This window comes from Coregonus lavaretus (genome assembly GCF_964263955.1).
Source record: "Coregonus lavaretus genome assembly, chromosome: 34".
NCBI classification, from domain to species: domain Eukaryota; kingdom Metazoa; phylum Chordata; class Actinopteri; order Salmoniformes; family Salmonidae; genus Coregonus; species Coregonus lavaretus.
The window spans coordinates 17,512,447-17,529,462 of record NC_140021.1 but is presented as its reverse complement, the minus strand read 5'-3'; the positions used below and the strand labels follow the sequence as shown (position 1 = coordinate 17,529,462).

General features: G+C 42.4%; 1 protein-coding gene across 1 annotated transcript; it reads left to right on the top strand.

Annotated features, from left to right (window-relative positions):
• Positions 1–1,557: 1,557 nt before the first annotated feature.
• cnn3a (calponin 3, acidic a) lies at positions 1,558–15,753 on the top strand. The gene is made up of 7 exons (XM_084151783.1): positions 1,558–1,817; positions 10,606–10,727; positions 11,166–11,232; positions 11,647–11,784; positions 12,052–12,168; positions 12,501–12,647; positions 14,370–15,753. The coding sequence occupies exons 1-7, from the start codon at positions 1,761–1,763 to the stop codon at positions 14,739–14,741; spliced, it is 1,020 nt and encodes a 339-aa protein (XP_084007909.1). The 5' UTR covers positions 1,558–1,760; the 3' UTR covers positions 14,742–15,753.
• Positions 15,754–17,016: the final 1,263 nt, after the last annotated feature.

Sequence of the window (17,016 nt, the reverse complement as noted above, 5' to 3'; positions counted from 1 at the left end):
TTTTTCACACTCAACAGTTTCCTGTGTGTGTGGTCCACCACCCAAATGACATGCAACTCAATATTAGGAAGGTGTTCTTAATGTTTTGTACACTCAGCGTACGCTCATCCTTATCTCTGTTCTCTCTCCATCTGCCTCAGAGTACCTGGGCCCTGGTCAAAACATAAGCCAACTTGCAAGGCCAGAGTGAACCATGGATTAGACGTCTCTATCACTTTAAAGCGCCTATAGCTGAATTACAGCCATCGGCCTTAGCCTGATGAATGTCACTTAGGGTATTAAATGCTGTCTAAATTCTGTTTTATGGTGACCCCTATCCTCAGAGAGGTCAACCTCTGGTTTCATAGGCAGCTAGAACTTAGAACCTATCAGAGGGTGAATATGTGCTGTTATTGGCAGAGAGGTTTGGAACTCTCTTTGTTATTGGTCTATTAACTAATTTACCGCATGGTGATGTCACCATGGAAGGACAAATCTCCATCCCACCAAAACAGGTAGAAATTTCAGGTGGTCTTTTCAAATAGCTCTTACACTAAAAGGGCATTATCATTTTCACAATTTCATAGTGTGGAAATATATCAAACACAGGAAAATCATGTTTTTGACTGCACTCTGCCTTTAAACGTGACTATACGAGGATGGAAGCAGAACGATGACTCTGGCCAGCTACTTTAATAGTTGAACAGGTCGAATGTTGAAGCTTGTGAAACCACTGTACTTCTGTTCTAGAGGATTACCAGAGAACCTGACACTGACAAACAGCATACTTTCACTCAGGATCCCTTTACACACACCACAAAGGTTGAGTGACATAGGAAGATAGATATCTGTGTGTGTGTGTGTGTGTGTTGCTTGGATGGAGGAAAATTTGCAGACTCAACACTTTCAGTGTGTAGCAGCTTGGCTATTATTCATGGGACAACTTATTGCACCAATAAAATATGCGGCAGCCAGCCAAGATTTAATTCATTTGATTAAATATTGGCTGGCAACCATGTAGCTCAGTTGGTAGAGCATGCCGTTTGCAACGCCAGCGTTGTGAGTTTGATTCCCACGGGGGGCCAGTATGAAAATGTATGCACTCACTAACTGTAAGTCGCTAGAGCGTCTGCTAAATTACTAAACTGTAAATATCTTACAAGCATGTAAGGCTGCAGTGATCCAATCAATAAGAGGCGCCATGATCAAGCTTATTATAGGGAATGTAAGTAAATAAGTCAGTGTTTTGGTTTCTTTTAGTAGCCTACAAATCATCAAACAATGAAATGAAACCCATTACTTACATAAAGATGTATTATAGGCTATGCTGTGCTTGATTGCTGTCCTGTTTGTGTAAATCTGTGAAATATGTAGCCACAACATCATTAGACATCAAATGCCCAGTAAAAACAGATAACATAGGATAGCTTGTTCCTGGTAAAATCACTAACATCATTCTCTTCCATGGAAATGCGCTACAGTAGCAGCCTCCAACAATGAGGAGAGCGGTATGTAGAATCCGCTCCTCTGATTGGCTCGGAAGGCTCCGTCAATGGTCTTGCGACATTTTTTCCAAACAAAAATGAGGTATTGAAACGAGAAGTTTCAGTCCGACCAGCCTCTGCGATACTCACACTCCACACGGATTTAAACTCCTCTGGACTGACTGAACGGGATACCGAACTACGCGGTTCATTGTGTGATACAAAGTAACCGAAAGGAATCGTTTTTGCTACTTTGTAGCAGTGGATATTGACTTTGGTTTTAAATCTAAAACAAAGATGACTTCATTCAATAAGGGACCAGCCTACGGGTTATCAGCAGAAGTGAAAAGCAAAGTGAGTAAACTAAAAAGTAAATCATTATTTATTTTTTATATAACCACATTTTGGTTTGTAAATTATTGCCGTTTTGGATAAACCAACTGAACGAACCAACTAGGGCTAGGCAATTGCTGCTGCGTGCTGCAACTAAAATGGGCTACAGAGTTGAACATGTGAGGCGTCCTTGGTTTAATAGTCTGATGCACTGTTACGGCAGAAAAGCTTTGGTTATGGTTAATAGGCTACAGGGGCCATTTTCATATGGGACTGTCCCCTATAGAAACTTCGACGAAAAAAAGCTAGTAGGTTGCATGGAGTTTCACACATGAATTAAAAGTTTACCAACTATTTTTGGAAACAAAACTTAAGTAAAAACAATCACTGGAAGTGGCATGAATGCAAGCCAACTAATCCCAATTTATTGTTTGTAGCAGTGGGACAGGGAGGAGTTCACTAGTGATGGTTTGCTCGCACGTTTTTCTTTTTTTTAACGGTGAACGTCAGGAACCAACTCGCATCTGTGAAAGAGCCATATATTTGGCTCCCTTATTTGCCTATGGTTACTACTGCTTTTTATCTCCAGACAACGATTAACTGCAGAAAGTTATTAAAACATTATCTGAATATTGTAATTCCTCACTGCAGGAACAATAGATAGTGAGGAGAGAGACCTTTTTCAGTGCGTTCATTTTTTTATATATATATTTTTTATTCAGGCCACCTAATAATTTGGTCAAGTAAAACTGTAGTCTATTTGAACTCACATGTCATGATCTGACCTAATGCCAGGCAACTTTGTAGGCTTTACATTAGAGATTGGTTATTTGTTCATGGTTCAAGGTACGTCTTTAAACGCTACTTGACCAGAGCCAAATGAGCCTGCTGATAATACTTGGAATGCACATCACTAGAGTCTGCAGCATAGGGGTGATGGGTAGGCTATTCCCCCATATTTTAATTTGGCAATGGGAGCTACACTGTACAGCTGTCACTGTCAGTCAGAGATGTTAGAACAGGTTAATTAATGTAAATTGAACAACAAATCCAATGAGAAGTGAATTACCGGGGGCGGCCCCTGGTTTAAAGCCACAATCCTGAAATGGTGGTTCAGCCAAATGGCAGCCCATATAAATGAGAGAAATGTAACCACTTTCTAATTGTTAAGATGGAGGTCTGGATACAAGTGTAAAGGATTTCACGCTGCTTGCTTAGAGTACCACTTCCTCCTGATTCGGCTCACATTAGGCTCAAACCCAGGACCTCCGCCTTGCTAGCACATGTGACCGCTGTCCCGAAACGTCTTACCAGTCGGCGCCACTGAAAAGTTAACAATTCCGCAGCGCAAGTGGCAACACTTCGGGTTTAGGAGGAAGTTTCACACATCCCTATGTGCTGCATTCACCATTGAACAGCAGTAAATAGTGCAGATTGTATATTTAAGGAGAAAAGTTGGATGTCTGTTAGGGTTAATACAGTTCCTGTACCATACCAGGGTATATGCTATTATCGACAGTGCATACAAGTGGCGCTATTTCTTTCCAAATGTAAGAAGTTAACAAATACATCTTTATCCAGGAGGGGATCGATTTTATTTGCTGTCGCTAAGAAGCTTGATCTTGCAAACTGGCCACTTAGTTAGCAAACCGAATGCATAGCTGTAGCCCTGAGCTGGAGATAATTGATTTGGTACATCTAAGATAGTTAAAGGAGAAGTTCTCTTTTTATAACCAAATCTCTATTTTTGATGTAAAATACACATTTTGTGTGATTTCACGTTGAGAAACTTACCCCAAACAGCAAGTCACTTCCTCAAATCACTTAGACATGAACTCACTCATAAAAACAGCATCTCTTTGCTGTATTCTTTGACTGTTAAAAGTTATGACTCTCACGTAGGCTAGTATCAAATGTTGGTTTGGCCGGGGTTGTGGAAACTATAGGCATACTCGAGCTATCCGATTGGCCAGCGCAGTAGGCACACTCGATTTAGCCACAGATCTTTTGAGACAAATTAAATGGTTCGTAATGGGAACACTGATTACCCGTTGCGCAGGGCTTCTGAATCAAGTGCACCTATCAACAACAGCGCAACACGAAAACAAAAAGGAGCGCAAGCCTTTATCGTTGGCTTTTCTACAGACATGTTTGGTGATAGACTTGGAATGCCTTGAAGATCGACCGGTTGGTGACCACTGCATTAGAGCAATATCCCACTGGTTCATAGCACATTGGCCTAGGCTACCAAAGTTGTCCCTCTGTAGGAAATGACTGAATCATGACATCATCGATCAGCCTACCCATCGGAAACAGGACAGTCAAGCCCGAAGGAGCATAGCTTACTCAGGCCCATGTATAATGTTTATGTGAAACTATGTCTCGTGTACAGTTTTTATCTGCCCAGTCTCGGTTTGCATTGATAACAGTGGTGCCAGAAGCCAACCGAGGTTTCTCTCTCTCCTGATAAAAGATAAGTAGGCTGTCATAGCGTACTTTTGGCCAATGATGCGAAAATCCAGTTAGAGAGGGATGATGATGGTTATTCTTCAACAACACTTAAGGAGAAATTGACCAGGAGCACAAAAATCTAGGCTACTGTATGGAAGTGTGTTGCAAGTTAGCAGAACGATGAGGTTATCAACAGAAACATGTCCGGTGTTGTTAGAGTAGCCAACACAGTCCATTCATAGCCTTGCACTGGCTGGGTTTCAAGTGACCGATTTCTATGTCAACTTATGACACACTAAGTCAGTAATTTGTCAAATACTTCAGCAGATTGTGAATTTATCAAGCTCTGATTAAATACACACAGCAGAAACTGGAGGAACCTTTACATGCAATCACCTGTACTGTACGTGCTTCTTTGGAAGTCGCATGTCAGAGATGCTTATAATTCCTCAATGATCCCTCTCGATTACCAACATCCCCTAGTCTCACATTGTCTCACTTATTGAACGTGAGAAACTGGAACCTGGAAATCAGCAACAAACAACCCAATCTGAAAGATCTCTAATTCACTGAGCTACAGTCTCGCTCTCTGTCTCATTGGACTATGATTTTTGTCCTTTTGAGAGGGTTCTCTCTGCCTGAAGATGGGAAATTATGAGTATAAGTTCATTGAGCTGTGCTTCCAAGCAGGGTTAAAATCCTGTGGCTCAAACCATCTGTTTCTCATGCCTTAATGAGACCAGACCACCTCATTCCTTAATTAGCACAGTTTCTGTTGTCTCTTGTGTTGTGGTCCATCTGATCCATTAAGTGGTTCAGAACAGGCTACAGGTTTAGGCTACTGCGTCATGTCTCCTAGCTGTACCTACTGCTTAAGTGCCCCTGTTAAGTTTTTACTTTCATTCACATTGTGGCTGTATGAAAAGCTTTTAGGTGAGGTAATCTCCTGAACCTCGACAGGATCAGATGAGTGATACTTGTACAGCCAAACGCTGGCTCAGCCGGGAAAATATTAAAATGAAAATGTTAGCTCTCGTTCTTCTAATGCTTGTGTGCTTTCTGATATTTTCCAGGGTGGCTGCCAACACACATGCTTTATTTGAGGGCTAATTGTGATAAATAACCAGTGGATTCTGAAAGGGGGAAATGGAAAGCAGCTTAGTTTCCAATGTGTATGCTAATCTTGAAAGATGACCAGCAACTGTCAATCAACTACACACACATGCACGCACACACACATACATACACTTTAAATGAAGGTTGTCCTCTCCTGCATGAATTATGTTACAGACAAAAAGCTAAAGCTGAATGTTTGGAACAGATTTTTTATAATGTTGTTCAAATCATCATGTCAGTCATTTGTAATCAAACAAGCCAGCAGTGCTTCCCAAGGGGTCACCGCCACTCAGGTTGAAGTTTTGACCAAATGTTTGACTGACTAACTGGTGTTTTTTTGGCCGGAACTTCTCAAGTGTTTGTAAAATACAGTGGGAATTCCCTCTGGAGCCTGGGAGCACATGAACTCACATCTGTTATATATTTTCTACAGCAGTTGGAGGGTCGTGAACTTAAAGATGACTTCTTCATCTAGATCTTCAAGTTTGACTGCTCTTATTAAGGGTAGAGCTTTAGCTGAATCCGGTGCTGTGTGAAAGAGGGAGTCCTTTTAATGAGGTCAGAAGACGTTGGGTTACCACCAAGTAGCCTCTAGCCCTCCTGAGAATTTCATGTTCAGTTTGTTTTCATTTCAGCCCAAAGGTTTCAGAAGTAAAGGTTTCCGAACAGAAGAAATTAACTTAATGTTCAGTTGTATTTCTCACCCTAAAGGGTTTCAGTAGTAAATACTATATTTTCTCCAGCACGGTCTGATAGGAGATCCCATCACATTTATCTGATTACTCACTAATAATAATAATACATGCTTGCTGAAATAGTTTATCCTAGATAGTGGGGCTGCGGGGCCTCACCATTACTGTAGGTCTGAGTCTGCCTGGTTTGTTTTTCCCCCTCCGTTGAAGTCAGAGTTTGCCTTTGGGTGGGCGAGTTGTTGGCTCATCAAGCAAACAGAGAATTTGGTTGTATATCTCTGCTGATTCTTTGGCAGGAAAGAGATTGCAGTCTTGGAACCACAAGACACACAACAATGCAAGATCTATCGATCTCCTCTGCTCTCCTCTACCTCGGTGTGTGTGTTTTCTCTAGTGGCCCTGGACCAGGCAGGGAGTCCTGGATAGGGTGAGGAATGAGGAGAGCAAGGCAGTCGGGCTGGTGGTGGTCTTACCGCACCATAATCATGTTCTGTAGGGCAAAATGTTTTAAAACACTTTGAAACAGAACACGAAAATGAGTCCATGTAGTCCCTCCCATAAGTCCAGGTAGTCCCTCCCTGTTTTAGTCTGTTTTCTATGCTTTGGTGCCTAATGAACATGACCCAGGTATGTGGTGGAGGACTGGTTATTGTGGGGTTGTCTTACCTTCCCCCTCTGTTTTTTGTAGTAAACCACAGTACCATTACTACAGATGGAAGGGGGGGAGAAAGAGCGCTGCAGGGAGAAGTGTTGGGGGATGGAGTGTTCCCCTGCTATTTGCTGACAGGAGACATTTCCCTCCCTGCAATGGTTCAGGCTGGATTTTCTTTTCACAGTGAGACTCTGATTTCTGAATTCCTTGTGTTGTCGCATTAGCCCCTGTGATGCTCTTTTGGGGTGAACAGGAACTGAGCCCTTTTGCTGAAACCATTGTTCAGCTTTTTTTACTTTCAGACCCCCAAGATCGATACTGGGGGTTTCACCAACCTTGACATGTTCAACTTTGATGAAGGCTAATGTTATCGAGTGCACGTATTTGTTTGTGATAACACTATTGTCTGTAACAACATGTTAAAGACTTGATGGACGATTGTTGACTCGGTTGGACTTTTTGTTATTGTTAGTTGGTTTCGTTCTTAAGGTCAGAGGCTCTACCCGCATGTCTCAAGTTAGGATTTGGCCTTGTGCAGTGATTGGTTTTATTAAGGCTCCAAGCTATATGTAAATATTTCTAGTTCACTGCACATTTATAGTACGGCCAATCTCTTCACATTGTGAGGTCTGCTGAGCGTTTTCAGAGCTAACGGATAGTGGTTAAATATTAATGAATACCAGCTGGGCAGTGTGTTCAAACTTGGTCGTGTGTGTGATTGAACAAATAATTAATCAAGTGGGGGTCATTCTGGTCAAAGAATATTCTGGTTTCATTCTATCTGTCAAGCTCCCCGTTAGAGATGCCCTCGATTTATATAAGATATTGTATAAATGGGAACGGTAACTTGATTGTAAGGAACTTTATGACTATAGAATTCCTTCTGACTAGAAATTGTTATTTCAAAGAGACGCTGGATGATACACATGTTATTGATTTAAACAACAATTGCCTCGAAAACAGTGGTGTATCTAGCCTACATTGAATTGATCGTGTTGCACTTCTGGGGCCTTTTCTCCCTCTAAACCTTCTTCTCCGTCCAGATGTTTGCTAGGTTCTGCAACGTCATCAGGAAATGCTTTGGGGTACAGGGTTGGGGTACGGAGGACGGGCTTGTCTGGGGTTCAATTCCAGTGGGGTTTAGCCGATGTAGCTTTCCAGATTTCTTCTCAGAAGCTTTCCTTTTAACGACTCCATCTAGACATAAGATAACTGGGGGGAGTTGGCAGTGTTCCTAGAGAAGTACTGCCGTGCTGGGAGAGAGAAGTGAAGAAAGAGAAATCTCTCCTCTCTCTAATCTTCCCTGATTTCTCTCTGAGGAGGGCTCTGTGTATTCTCGGGTGATGGTTTGGTTTCCAGCTGCTGTCAGTCAGTGGCACCAAAAGCCTCAGATGAATTCCTGTAAATGACAGTGTGCTGTCAAGCTGTTCAGAAGGGATGGACAAGTTCCTCTATAACCCTTCCACTCCATCCCAGTCCTCTCATTGAGTCATATTTGGCAACTAGAACACCACTTTGCCCTTTTACAAGATGGAGGGACATTTGAAGATTTTCCTTTTTGCCTGTTATTATGTGTGAACAGGGCCTTGTTTTCTCTCTCACGCGCACACAGACACACTGCTTCATAGAGGGCATGTCTTTCTGGTGACGGCCTTCACATTCCAGCTGACAGGCTTTAGTGGGGAGGGGTGATAAACTGCAGTTAAACGAAAACAAGCCTTTCTCTGCCCGAATAGGGGGGAAGAAGTTTGCTACATGTTTATGGGCTTCAAGCTTTCAGTCTCACATAGTAGTGCTATAAGGCTGTCATTACCCCAATGTTTTTATTAGCTTTCAATACGCCTGGTTTATAATGCTACATAGCCTACAATAAGCATCCCTCTTGAAGCCCAGCATTAACGTGTGGTGCTAATGAGCTAATATCTGCACACTGGGAATAAGCTACAGTTGTAGAGTAAAGGCTAAACAAAGAATGGACTATAATGAAAGGAGAGGAGTGGAATGGAGGCCAGATGCTGTGTCTCCTGTGGTCTTTTCCCTCTTGACTAGATCATAGAGATGAGTTTGTCTAACTGACTGGTGAATGACTAGTGTCTGTGAGATGCTCTTGTTAAAAGCCCATGTTTATAGGACATAGGCCAATGTTGAAGTGCTGTTTACAATGGAATATGAACTAATGGGTGACTGCAGCTGCAAAGCACAGTTAAATATACTCTGTTTGACATTGTAGAAAGGACCTGGAAATGTTCCATGGCATTGTGCAATCCAATTGTGGGTAATTGACAGTACAGTACTTAGTCATTTACAGTAGATTACAACACAGAACAGATCATTATTTTTCAATGTAGGCCTACCGTTTTTAGCAGATCCTGTGCATCTGTTTACATTAATGAGTTTTGGCATCCGAATGTGTTCTGAAGGGTGCGTTTGGCAATTGAAGCCTTGAGCTTGGTAAATGCTCCAGAGAGCCAGCGGGGGAGGTTTCCAAGCCCTTGACGTCTCATGTTCAGAGTGTGTGTGTGTGAGAGGAAGCAGTGGGAGAAGAAGAGGAGCATGCAGTTGTAATTGGCTTCACATTCACACACGCTCCCGTTTCCTCTTCCTCCAATGGCTACTGTCCATGCCATGATGCCAGTAGCATCACTTCCTCTCTGAGCTGTGTCCTGGTACACATTAGCTACGCAGCATGTTAAAGTGAGCTGACCCTAGGAGAACGGACTGTCCCTAAAACACCAGACCACAATACATAGATCAGTGTCATTTCCTTTCCTGGCAATAGACCAGGATTAATGTGCTCTAGAAATATCTACATCAGACCACACTAATGCCTTAAGTGCCTTCATTTGGGCTAGTGTCTGTCGGTCTAGCAAATAGCTTCTCTTTAGTTCTCAGGAAACTGTGGTTGCATCATGGGCTCCCTTATGGATTACATGTGAATTTGTGTATATCTTTTTCTCACTGGCTTTGAAGCCAACGTGTGAATCTGAAAGTATTTCTGACGTAACGTTGTGACTCACTAGAAGGGTTGACGTCTTTACTGTTTGTTATTAGAACCTTATTGTGGCCAATCTACATTACATTAATCTCTTAGCTAAACGTCTGGTTGGCACAACAACATTTAAAGCCAAACGTCTGGGCTTTTATGCTGTTCCAGACAGATGGTCAACATTTGCGCTTTAACCCCCCCAGTCCCAGCCTGTTGATTTACCCCACAGCTCAGTACTTACTCTGCTGAAATGACACCCTATTTATTTTATAGTGCACTACTTTTGAACAGGGCTCTAGTCAAAAGTAGTGCACTAAATAGGGAATAGGTTGCCATTTGGGGCACATCTGTAATCTCTGCCCCTGACACCACTGTAAAAGCCTGGCTTGTTGACATCTGACGTCTACATTTCTGATAACTTTTTACAATCTTGATGGGGAAAACGGTTTTCTATTACAATGTCAAAGTACATTATGAAAAACGCCATGCAAGCCTGTAGCTTGATCAGTGATACTTTGTCCAAAAGCTGATTCAGTGAGTGGTTTGCCCATCCGGAGTTAATTCGTTGATGTGGTCTAAAACCTGTCTAAATGGAGAGAAACTCATGATGTTGAGGGGTGATTATGTAACACATGGACATACCTCTCTTGCTGGGTTTATTGGCGTGAGACATGATTTTGGCTCATAGTTCCTTATTTCAAAGCAGCTTGAGACAATTTCGCATCTCGTAACACTGTCAAATGATGAGATACAACGATCAGGAAGAGATTTCATTAGACATGACAGTTTTAAAGGGCAAGGTGTTGTTACAAAGACACTAGTCTCATGTGACAGACTTGAACATAGTAGCTGGCCAGGACATGCGAGATATTGCTCTAGGTTCCGAGATAATAACTTTTGCTTTCACCTCAGATCGCAGGCAAATATGACATGCAAAAAGAGGAGGAGCTTCGGTTCTGGATCGAGGAGGTGACGGGGATGGCCATTGGAGATAACTTCCAGAAGGGCCTAAAGGATGGAGTCATCCTGGGAGAGTAAGTGTTTGCGTGTGTTTACTGCAGAGCTGACAGTGACAGAGGTTTGACATTGCAGTGTGTGTGTGTGTGCGCCCTCCACACTGCTGTGATCTGCAGCTAATGTTTGCCGGGTGGAGACGCTGACTAGGATTTTTGCACATGAGTAATCAGTCACACTCCAGTCACTATCCACAGATTGATGTGGTGATTTGCATATTGTCTATTTTATATTCCAGTTGAATACATATTTGATACACAAGCCCATACTGCAGATATTGTCCTCAGTGTATTTCCTCCCCAAGATTCACTTAAGATTATATATTTTTTACATTGAACATGAACACTTTAAACTGAATGTGTGTGTAAGATGCATAAGCATTTCGCTACTAATCTGCAAATTATGTGTACGTGACAAATCAGATTTGATTTGATAGACTGACCTTCTCTCTTTCTTAGATTGATAAACAAACTGCAACCTGGCTCGATAAAGAAAATTAACCACTCACAACTGAACTGGCACAAGGTAGGCTAATGCTTTCCCCAAACCTAAACCTCAAGCACAAAGACCATAGAGAGCTGTTCAACTCATTAATACCATTTACGATCTGTAAGCCATATGTTGTGCATGGAGAATAAGTGGACTCATTCATTAAGCCTTCAGCTCTCGCTCTCTCCTCACTCTCGCTCTCACTCACTCACACAACACCTTCTTTATGGAGTTATTACTTCCTGATGTTCTTACTATAGCCCCTCCCCCATCTCTGCTATGCCCATCCCTGCTGTGTTCTGGGGCCTGTTCAGGAGGATGTAACGTCACAGAACATTCTGATAGAAATGTACCGTGTAGAAAATATGATTGTCTTGTCAGATAGAATACGGAATCGTGCCAGCTCTATTCAACCTATTCCTATCTGTAACCTGTGTTGTGTTCCCCCAGCTGGAGAACCTTGGCAACTTTATCAAAGCCATCCTGGCCTACGGCATGAAGCCCAATGACATCTTCGAGGCCAATGACCTGTTTGAGAACGGCAACATGACCCAAGTCCAGAGCACATTGCTCTCCCTGGCTAGCATCGTGAGTGGGATACCCAGGGGGGTAGAAAGACTTCCTTAATTATGATTATTATTTTAAAACATTTAAACATACAAGAACACATGTTACAATTAGTGTCTACTGGGAGAAAGACTGACACCTACAGTAAAGTGTTACCAAGACTTTCTCATAGGGTTCCTTCTCTGGTGACACCTACAGTAGCGCATTACCAAGACATTCTGATAGGGTTCCTTTTCTCCAAGGGACTTGTAGCATCAAATATTTCCACATTCTTATCTTATTCCATAGGCAAAGACCAAAGGCATGCACACATCGTGTGACATTGGTGTGAAATACGCAGACAAACAGACACGCCATTTTGATGACGATAAGATCAAGGCTGGACAATGTGTCATCGGACTGCAGGTAAGATATGATAATGATGCTTAAACAGCCACAGGTTGTTGGGCTCTGTTACTGGATGTGACTATACAATATATTTTTTCATTTTTTTCATCCTGATAATTGAATGTTTATATGTAGCTTATTTAACTGATTCTTCAATCGCTTGTAATAGATGTGGGCGGCAGGTAGCCTAGCGGTTAAGAGCGTTGGGCCAGTAAGTGAAAGGTTGTTGGTTCGAAACCCCAAGCCGACTAGGTGAAGTCGCTCTGGATAAGAGCGTCTGCTCAATGACTAAAATGTGATGTGTAATAGAAGTGTAATACGTCTATTCAGCTATGTTTCTGTGTGTTTAGATGGGGACCAACAAGTGTGCGAGCCAGGCTGGTATGACAGCATACGGGACCAGGAGACATCTTTACGACCCAAGGTCCCAGACAGACAAGCCTTATGACCAGACCACCATCAGTCTGCAGATGGGCACCAACAAAGGAGCCAGCCAGGTAGAACCAATTATGTATACCAACACTGTGAATGTCTATGGGTAGAACAAACACTGTGAATGTCTATGGGTAGAACAAACACTGATGCATTTACAGGGGTCTACTTCCCCTGTTGAAACCCTGATGGAACTTATAGTACCAGTCAAAAGTTTGGACACACTCTCATTCAAGGGGTTTTCTTAATTTTTACTATTTTCTACCTTGTAGAATAATAGTAAAGACATCAAAACTATGAAATAACACATATGGAATCATGTAGTAACCAAAAAAGTGTTAAAAAATATATATATATATTTGAGATTCTTCAAAGTAGCCACCCTTTGCCTTGATGACAGCTTTGCACACTCTTGGCATTCTCTCAACCAGCTTTTCCAACTCTTGAAGGAGTTCCCGCATATGTTGAGCACTTGTTGGCTGCTTTTCCTTCACTCTGCCGTCCGACTCATCCCAGGCCAGGTCATCTGATGCAGCACTCTCCTTCTTGGTAAAATAGCCCTTACACAGCTTGGAGGTGTGTTGGGTCATTGTCCTGTTGAAAAACAAATGATAGTCCCACTAAGCCCAAACCAGATGGGATGCTGCAGAATGCTGTGGTAGTCATGCTGGTTAAGTGTGCCTTGAATTCTAAATAAATCACAGATAGTGTCACCAGCAAAGCACCCCCACACCATAACACCACCTCCTCCATGCTTTACGGTGAGAACTACACATGCGGAGATCATCCGTTCACCCATATCGCGTCTCACAAAGACACAGCGGTTGGAACCAAAAATCTCCAAATTGGACTCCAGACCAAAGGACAGATTTCCACCGGTCTAATGTCCATTGCTCGTGTTTCTTGGCACAAGCAGGTCTCTTCTTCTTATTGGTGTCCTTTTAGTAGTGGTTTCTTTGCAGCAATTCGACCATGATGGCCTGATTCACACAGTCCCCTCTGAACAGTTGATGTGTCTGTGATTTGAACTTATTTGGGCTGCAATTTCTGAGGCTGGTAACTCGAATGAACGTATCCTCTGCAGCAGAGGTAACTCTGGGTCTTCCATTCCTGTGGCGGTCCTCATGAGAGCCAGTTTCATCATAGCGCTTGATGGTTTTTGCGACTGCACTTGAAGAAACTTTCAGAGTTCTTGGAATTTTCCGTATTAACTGACCTTCATGTCTTAAAGTAATGATGGCCTGTTGTTTCTCTTTGCTTAATTGAGCTGTTCTTGCCATAATATGGACACGGTCTTTTACCAAATAGGGCTGTCTTCTGTATACCCCCTACCTTGTCACAACACAACTGATTGGCTCAAACGCATTAAGAAGGAAAGAAATTCTACAAATTAACTTTTAACAAGGCACACCTGTCAATTGAAATGCATTCCAGGTGACTACCTCATGAAGCTGGTTGAGATAATGCCAAGAGTGTGCAAAGCTGTCAAAGGCAAAGGGTGGCTACTTTGACGGATATAAAATATATTTTGATTTGTTTAACACTTTTTTGATGTCTTCACTAACTACTCTATAATGTAGAAAATTGTAAAAATTAAGAAAAACCCTTGAATGAGTAGATGTGTCCACAATATATGATGGAGACTTCACATGGCTTTTCATTGCACATCACTATAATCACTTTGTTGATGATACGTATATTTGTCTTGAAGACAATCCGTCAGTAACTGTTTTCATGGAAATCTCCTAAAGTGTGTACCCCGGCCCTCTCTGTCTCCTCTCCCCCAGGCCGGTATGTCCTGCCCGGGAACGCGTCGTGACATCTTCGACAATAAGCAGGTGCATCCAGTGGACAACTCCACTATCTCCCTGCAGATGGGCACCAACAAGGTGGCGTCCCAGAAGGGCATGAGCGCGTACGGCCTGGGACGCCAGGTGTACGACCCCAAGTACTGCGGCTCGCCCACCGAGCCCGTCATACATACCAACGGGAGCCAAGGCACGGGCACCAACTGCTCTGAGATCAGCGACAGTGACTATCAGGCCGAGGAATTCCTCCAGGAGGGAGAGGGGGAGGAGTACCCAGTGGCTTATCAGGAAGAGGACAACTACAGCGACGTGGCCCACTACAACAACGTTGACCAGGGCATTGACTATTAGGGCTGTCCGGGGCCATCCGGCACTAGCCTGGTCCCAGATTAGTTTGTGCTGTCTTGCCAATGACCATAGGAGTTGGCAAGACCGCATAAACAGATCTGCGACCAGGTTAATCCGGCGCCACCTTAACACAACAACGACCGCTAGAGTGGGCAGTATTAAAAAAGTGTATTTTATCGATGACAAACAGAGCAAGTCTTCTGCTATCCTCGCTAATCTTTTACATTTTTTTTATTGAAGCATAAGAGATAAATATTGTCTTGAGTGCATTCCTTCTCCACCTCCTCCCCAACTCTCCTTCCATTTGAGCAATAGTGTTCATGCAGTTGTAGTTAAAGCATAGAAAGTGCTGAGATACAGTGTTGGAGATAATAATATTATACTATTACATTATGAAGTATGGGACACTGAAGTAAAGAAATTTTGCGAACTTTGTAGCATCTGCAACCATTTTTTTACTGATCGAGTCATCCCTTTTAAAGGAATTCATTCACCAACTGCTTTGCTTTTCTGCCAACCTAAAAGGACCAATATTACCTTTTTATATCAATACAATTGAGTGAACCTCGGAGTAACCAGTGGCCATCTCATCTGTTTAATATTAGTAGGTTTCAATCTAAATCACTGGACCATTTATTTTCCTAAAATCGTGAAGTGAGTAATTTCTAATGGATATTCCATTAGACCAGACGACCAAACCAGAATGTCCTGCTTTTTTTGCATACAGTAAGGCTAGTCTTATTGTGCCATGACGTCTCATGTTCTTATATCCACCCTCCATTCCCACTGTATTTATTGTCATGTCTCTCATTATAAACCAGTGTGGTGTCTGAAAAGGCACCCTATTCCCTATATAGTGCACTACTTTTGGCCAGGGCTCTGGTCTAAAGTAGTGCACTATATAGGGAATAGGGTTCTATTTCAGATGCAGCCTCTCCTGTTATGTCATTTTTTTAAAGCAAAAATGTATGTTCGAAAATAAAGCCTATTCCTTGGTTCTCCAAGCATTCCTATTCATAGTCCATTGTCAACTTTATTTGCATAATTCTTTATGATTGTTTTGAAGACTGTCTTCCAATCTTTTATCAAATGTCCTCTATATAAATTGGTAATGTAATTGAACCAGAATTAAATGACATGCCTGAAGCAGGAAGTATTTTTCCACGTTGTGATTCTGATTGGCAGTTGCCCTTTAATACTAACTGGTTTGCAGGACTTCTGATTTCATTAGGAGGGCACGCTAGTCTTGTACATTTTATGACGACGAATTGGAACGTCACTGAGCCTTGGTTGTATATTAAATCTATTCATATAGACCTAAAATTACTATACATATTCTGTTATGAGGCTTTAGCCACAGTGGATGTCTCTGAGATGGCTTTTGGAAAGCAGCCCTCCGCCTGATTTGATGTCCCACCGTTTTCTAGAGACTGTTGTAACTGCTCTGAGTGGAAAAGCAGTCGGTCTCAAAAGTGGAACAAGAAGAAGTCCGCAAAATAAAGTCACAGGGTTTGTCTGAGATGGCACCATATTCACTACATAGTGCACTACTTTTGACCAGGGCCCATAGTGCTATGTAGGGAATAGGATGCCATTACTGACACACCCACTGGCTGAAGAGAAAATTGCCTGATGTGCCCCTTCATACATCAATTACCGACCATTTAGTCATTTACTGTTTAAAATGAATCATTGAAATGTTAACTGCAGTCTCTGTTTGCTTGTATATGTTTGTGTGGCCAAAAGAAAGAAACCCCTGCATTTATGCTGCTTCTCAGGAATTGTTTTTCAATTGTGACAGTAAAGTAGAGCTTGATTAACTGTTCCAATGGCTTGGCCGGCGATCCAACCCGATTAACAACCATGACAGAGGACTAGCAGCTCAGCCAGCATCCACAGACACATTTGGAAACATCAGACATCAAACAGAGCAGAATTTAATTAAGCTAAGCTTTGCAGTGCTCTCTTTTTGTCCCACTTCTGAATGCAATAAGCAGAAGAAAGGCTGAACTGAAAGCAATGTGATGAGTGTGTTTTGAGAACTAGCATTCCTGTGTTCTGGGAAAGGGATGGTTGAGTGAGTCAGTTCTGAGGGTGGCTGTCTGTGTGTGTTGGACATGGTGTGTGAGTGTGTGTGTGTGGAGCGTTAGTGTTGGACATGGTCTGCAAAAAGGCGATGGATGGTAATTCACTCAAGGTCTCAATCTGGAAGGAATGTTAAGAGCTGCAGCATATGGTTTACTGGCTTTGTAAAGACAGGCCTAACATATTTTGTTAC

Coding starts and splice junctions, on each gene's coding strand:
- cnn3a (XM_084151783.1), top strand. CDS start 1,761: ATGACTTCATTCAATAAGGGACCAGCCTACGGGTTATCAGCAGAAGTG. Junction 1,818..10,605: donor CAGCAGAAGTGAAAAGCAAA/GTGAGTAAACTA, acceptor CTTTCACCTCAG/ATCGCAGGCAAATATGACAT. Junction 10,728..11,165: donor GATGGAGTCATCCTGGGAGA/GTAAGTGTTTGC, acceptor TCTCTTTCTTAG/ATTGATAAACAAACTGCAAC.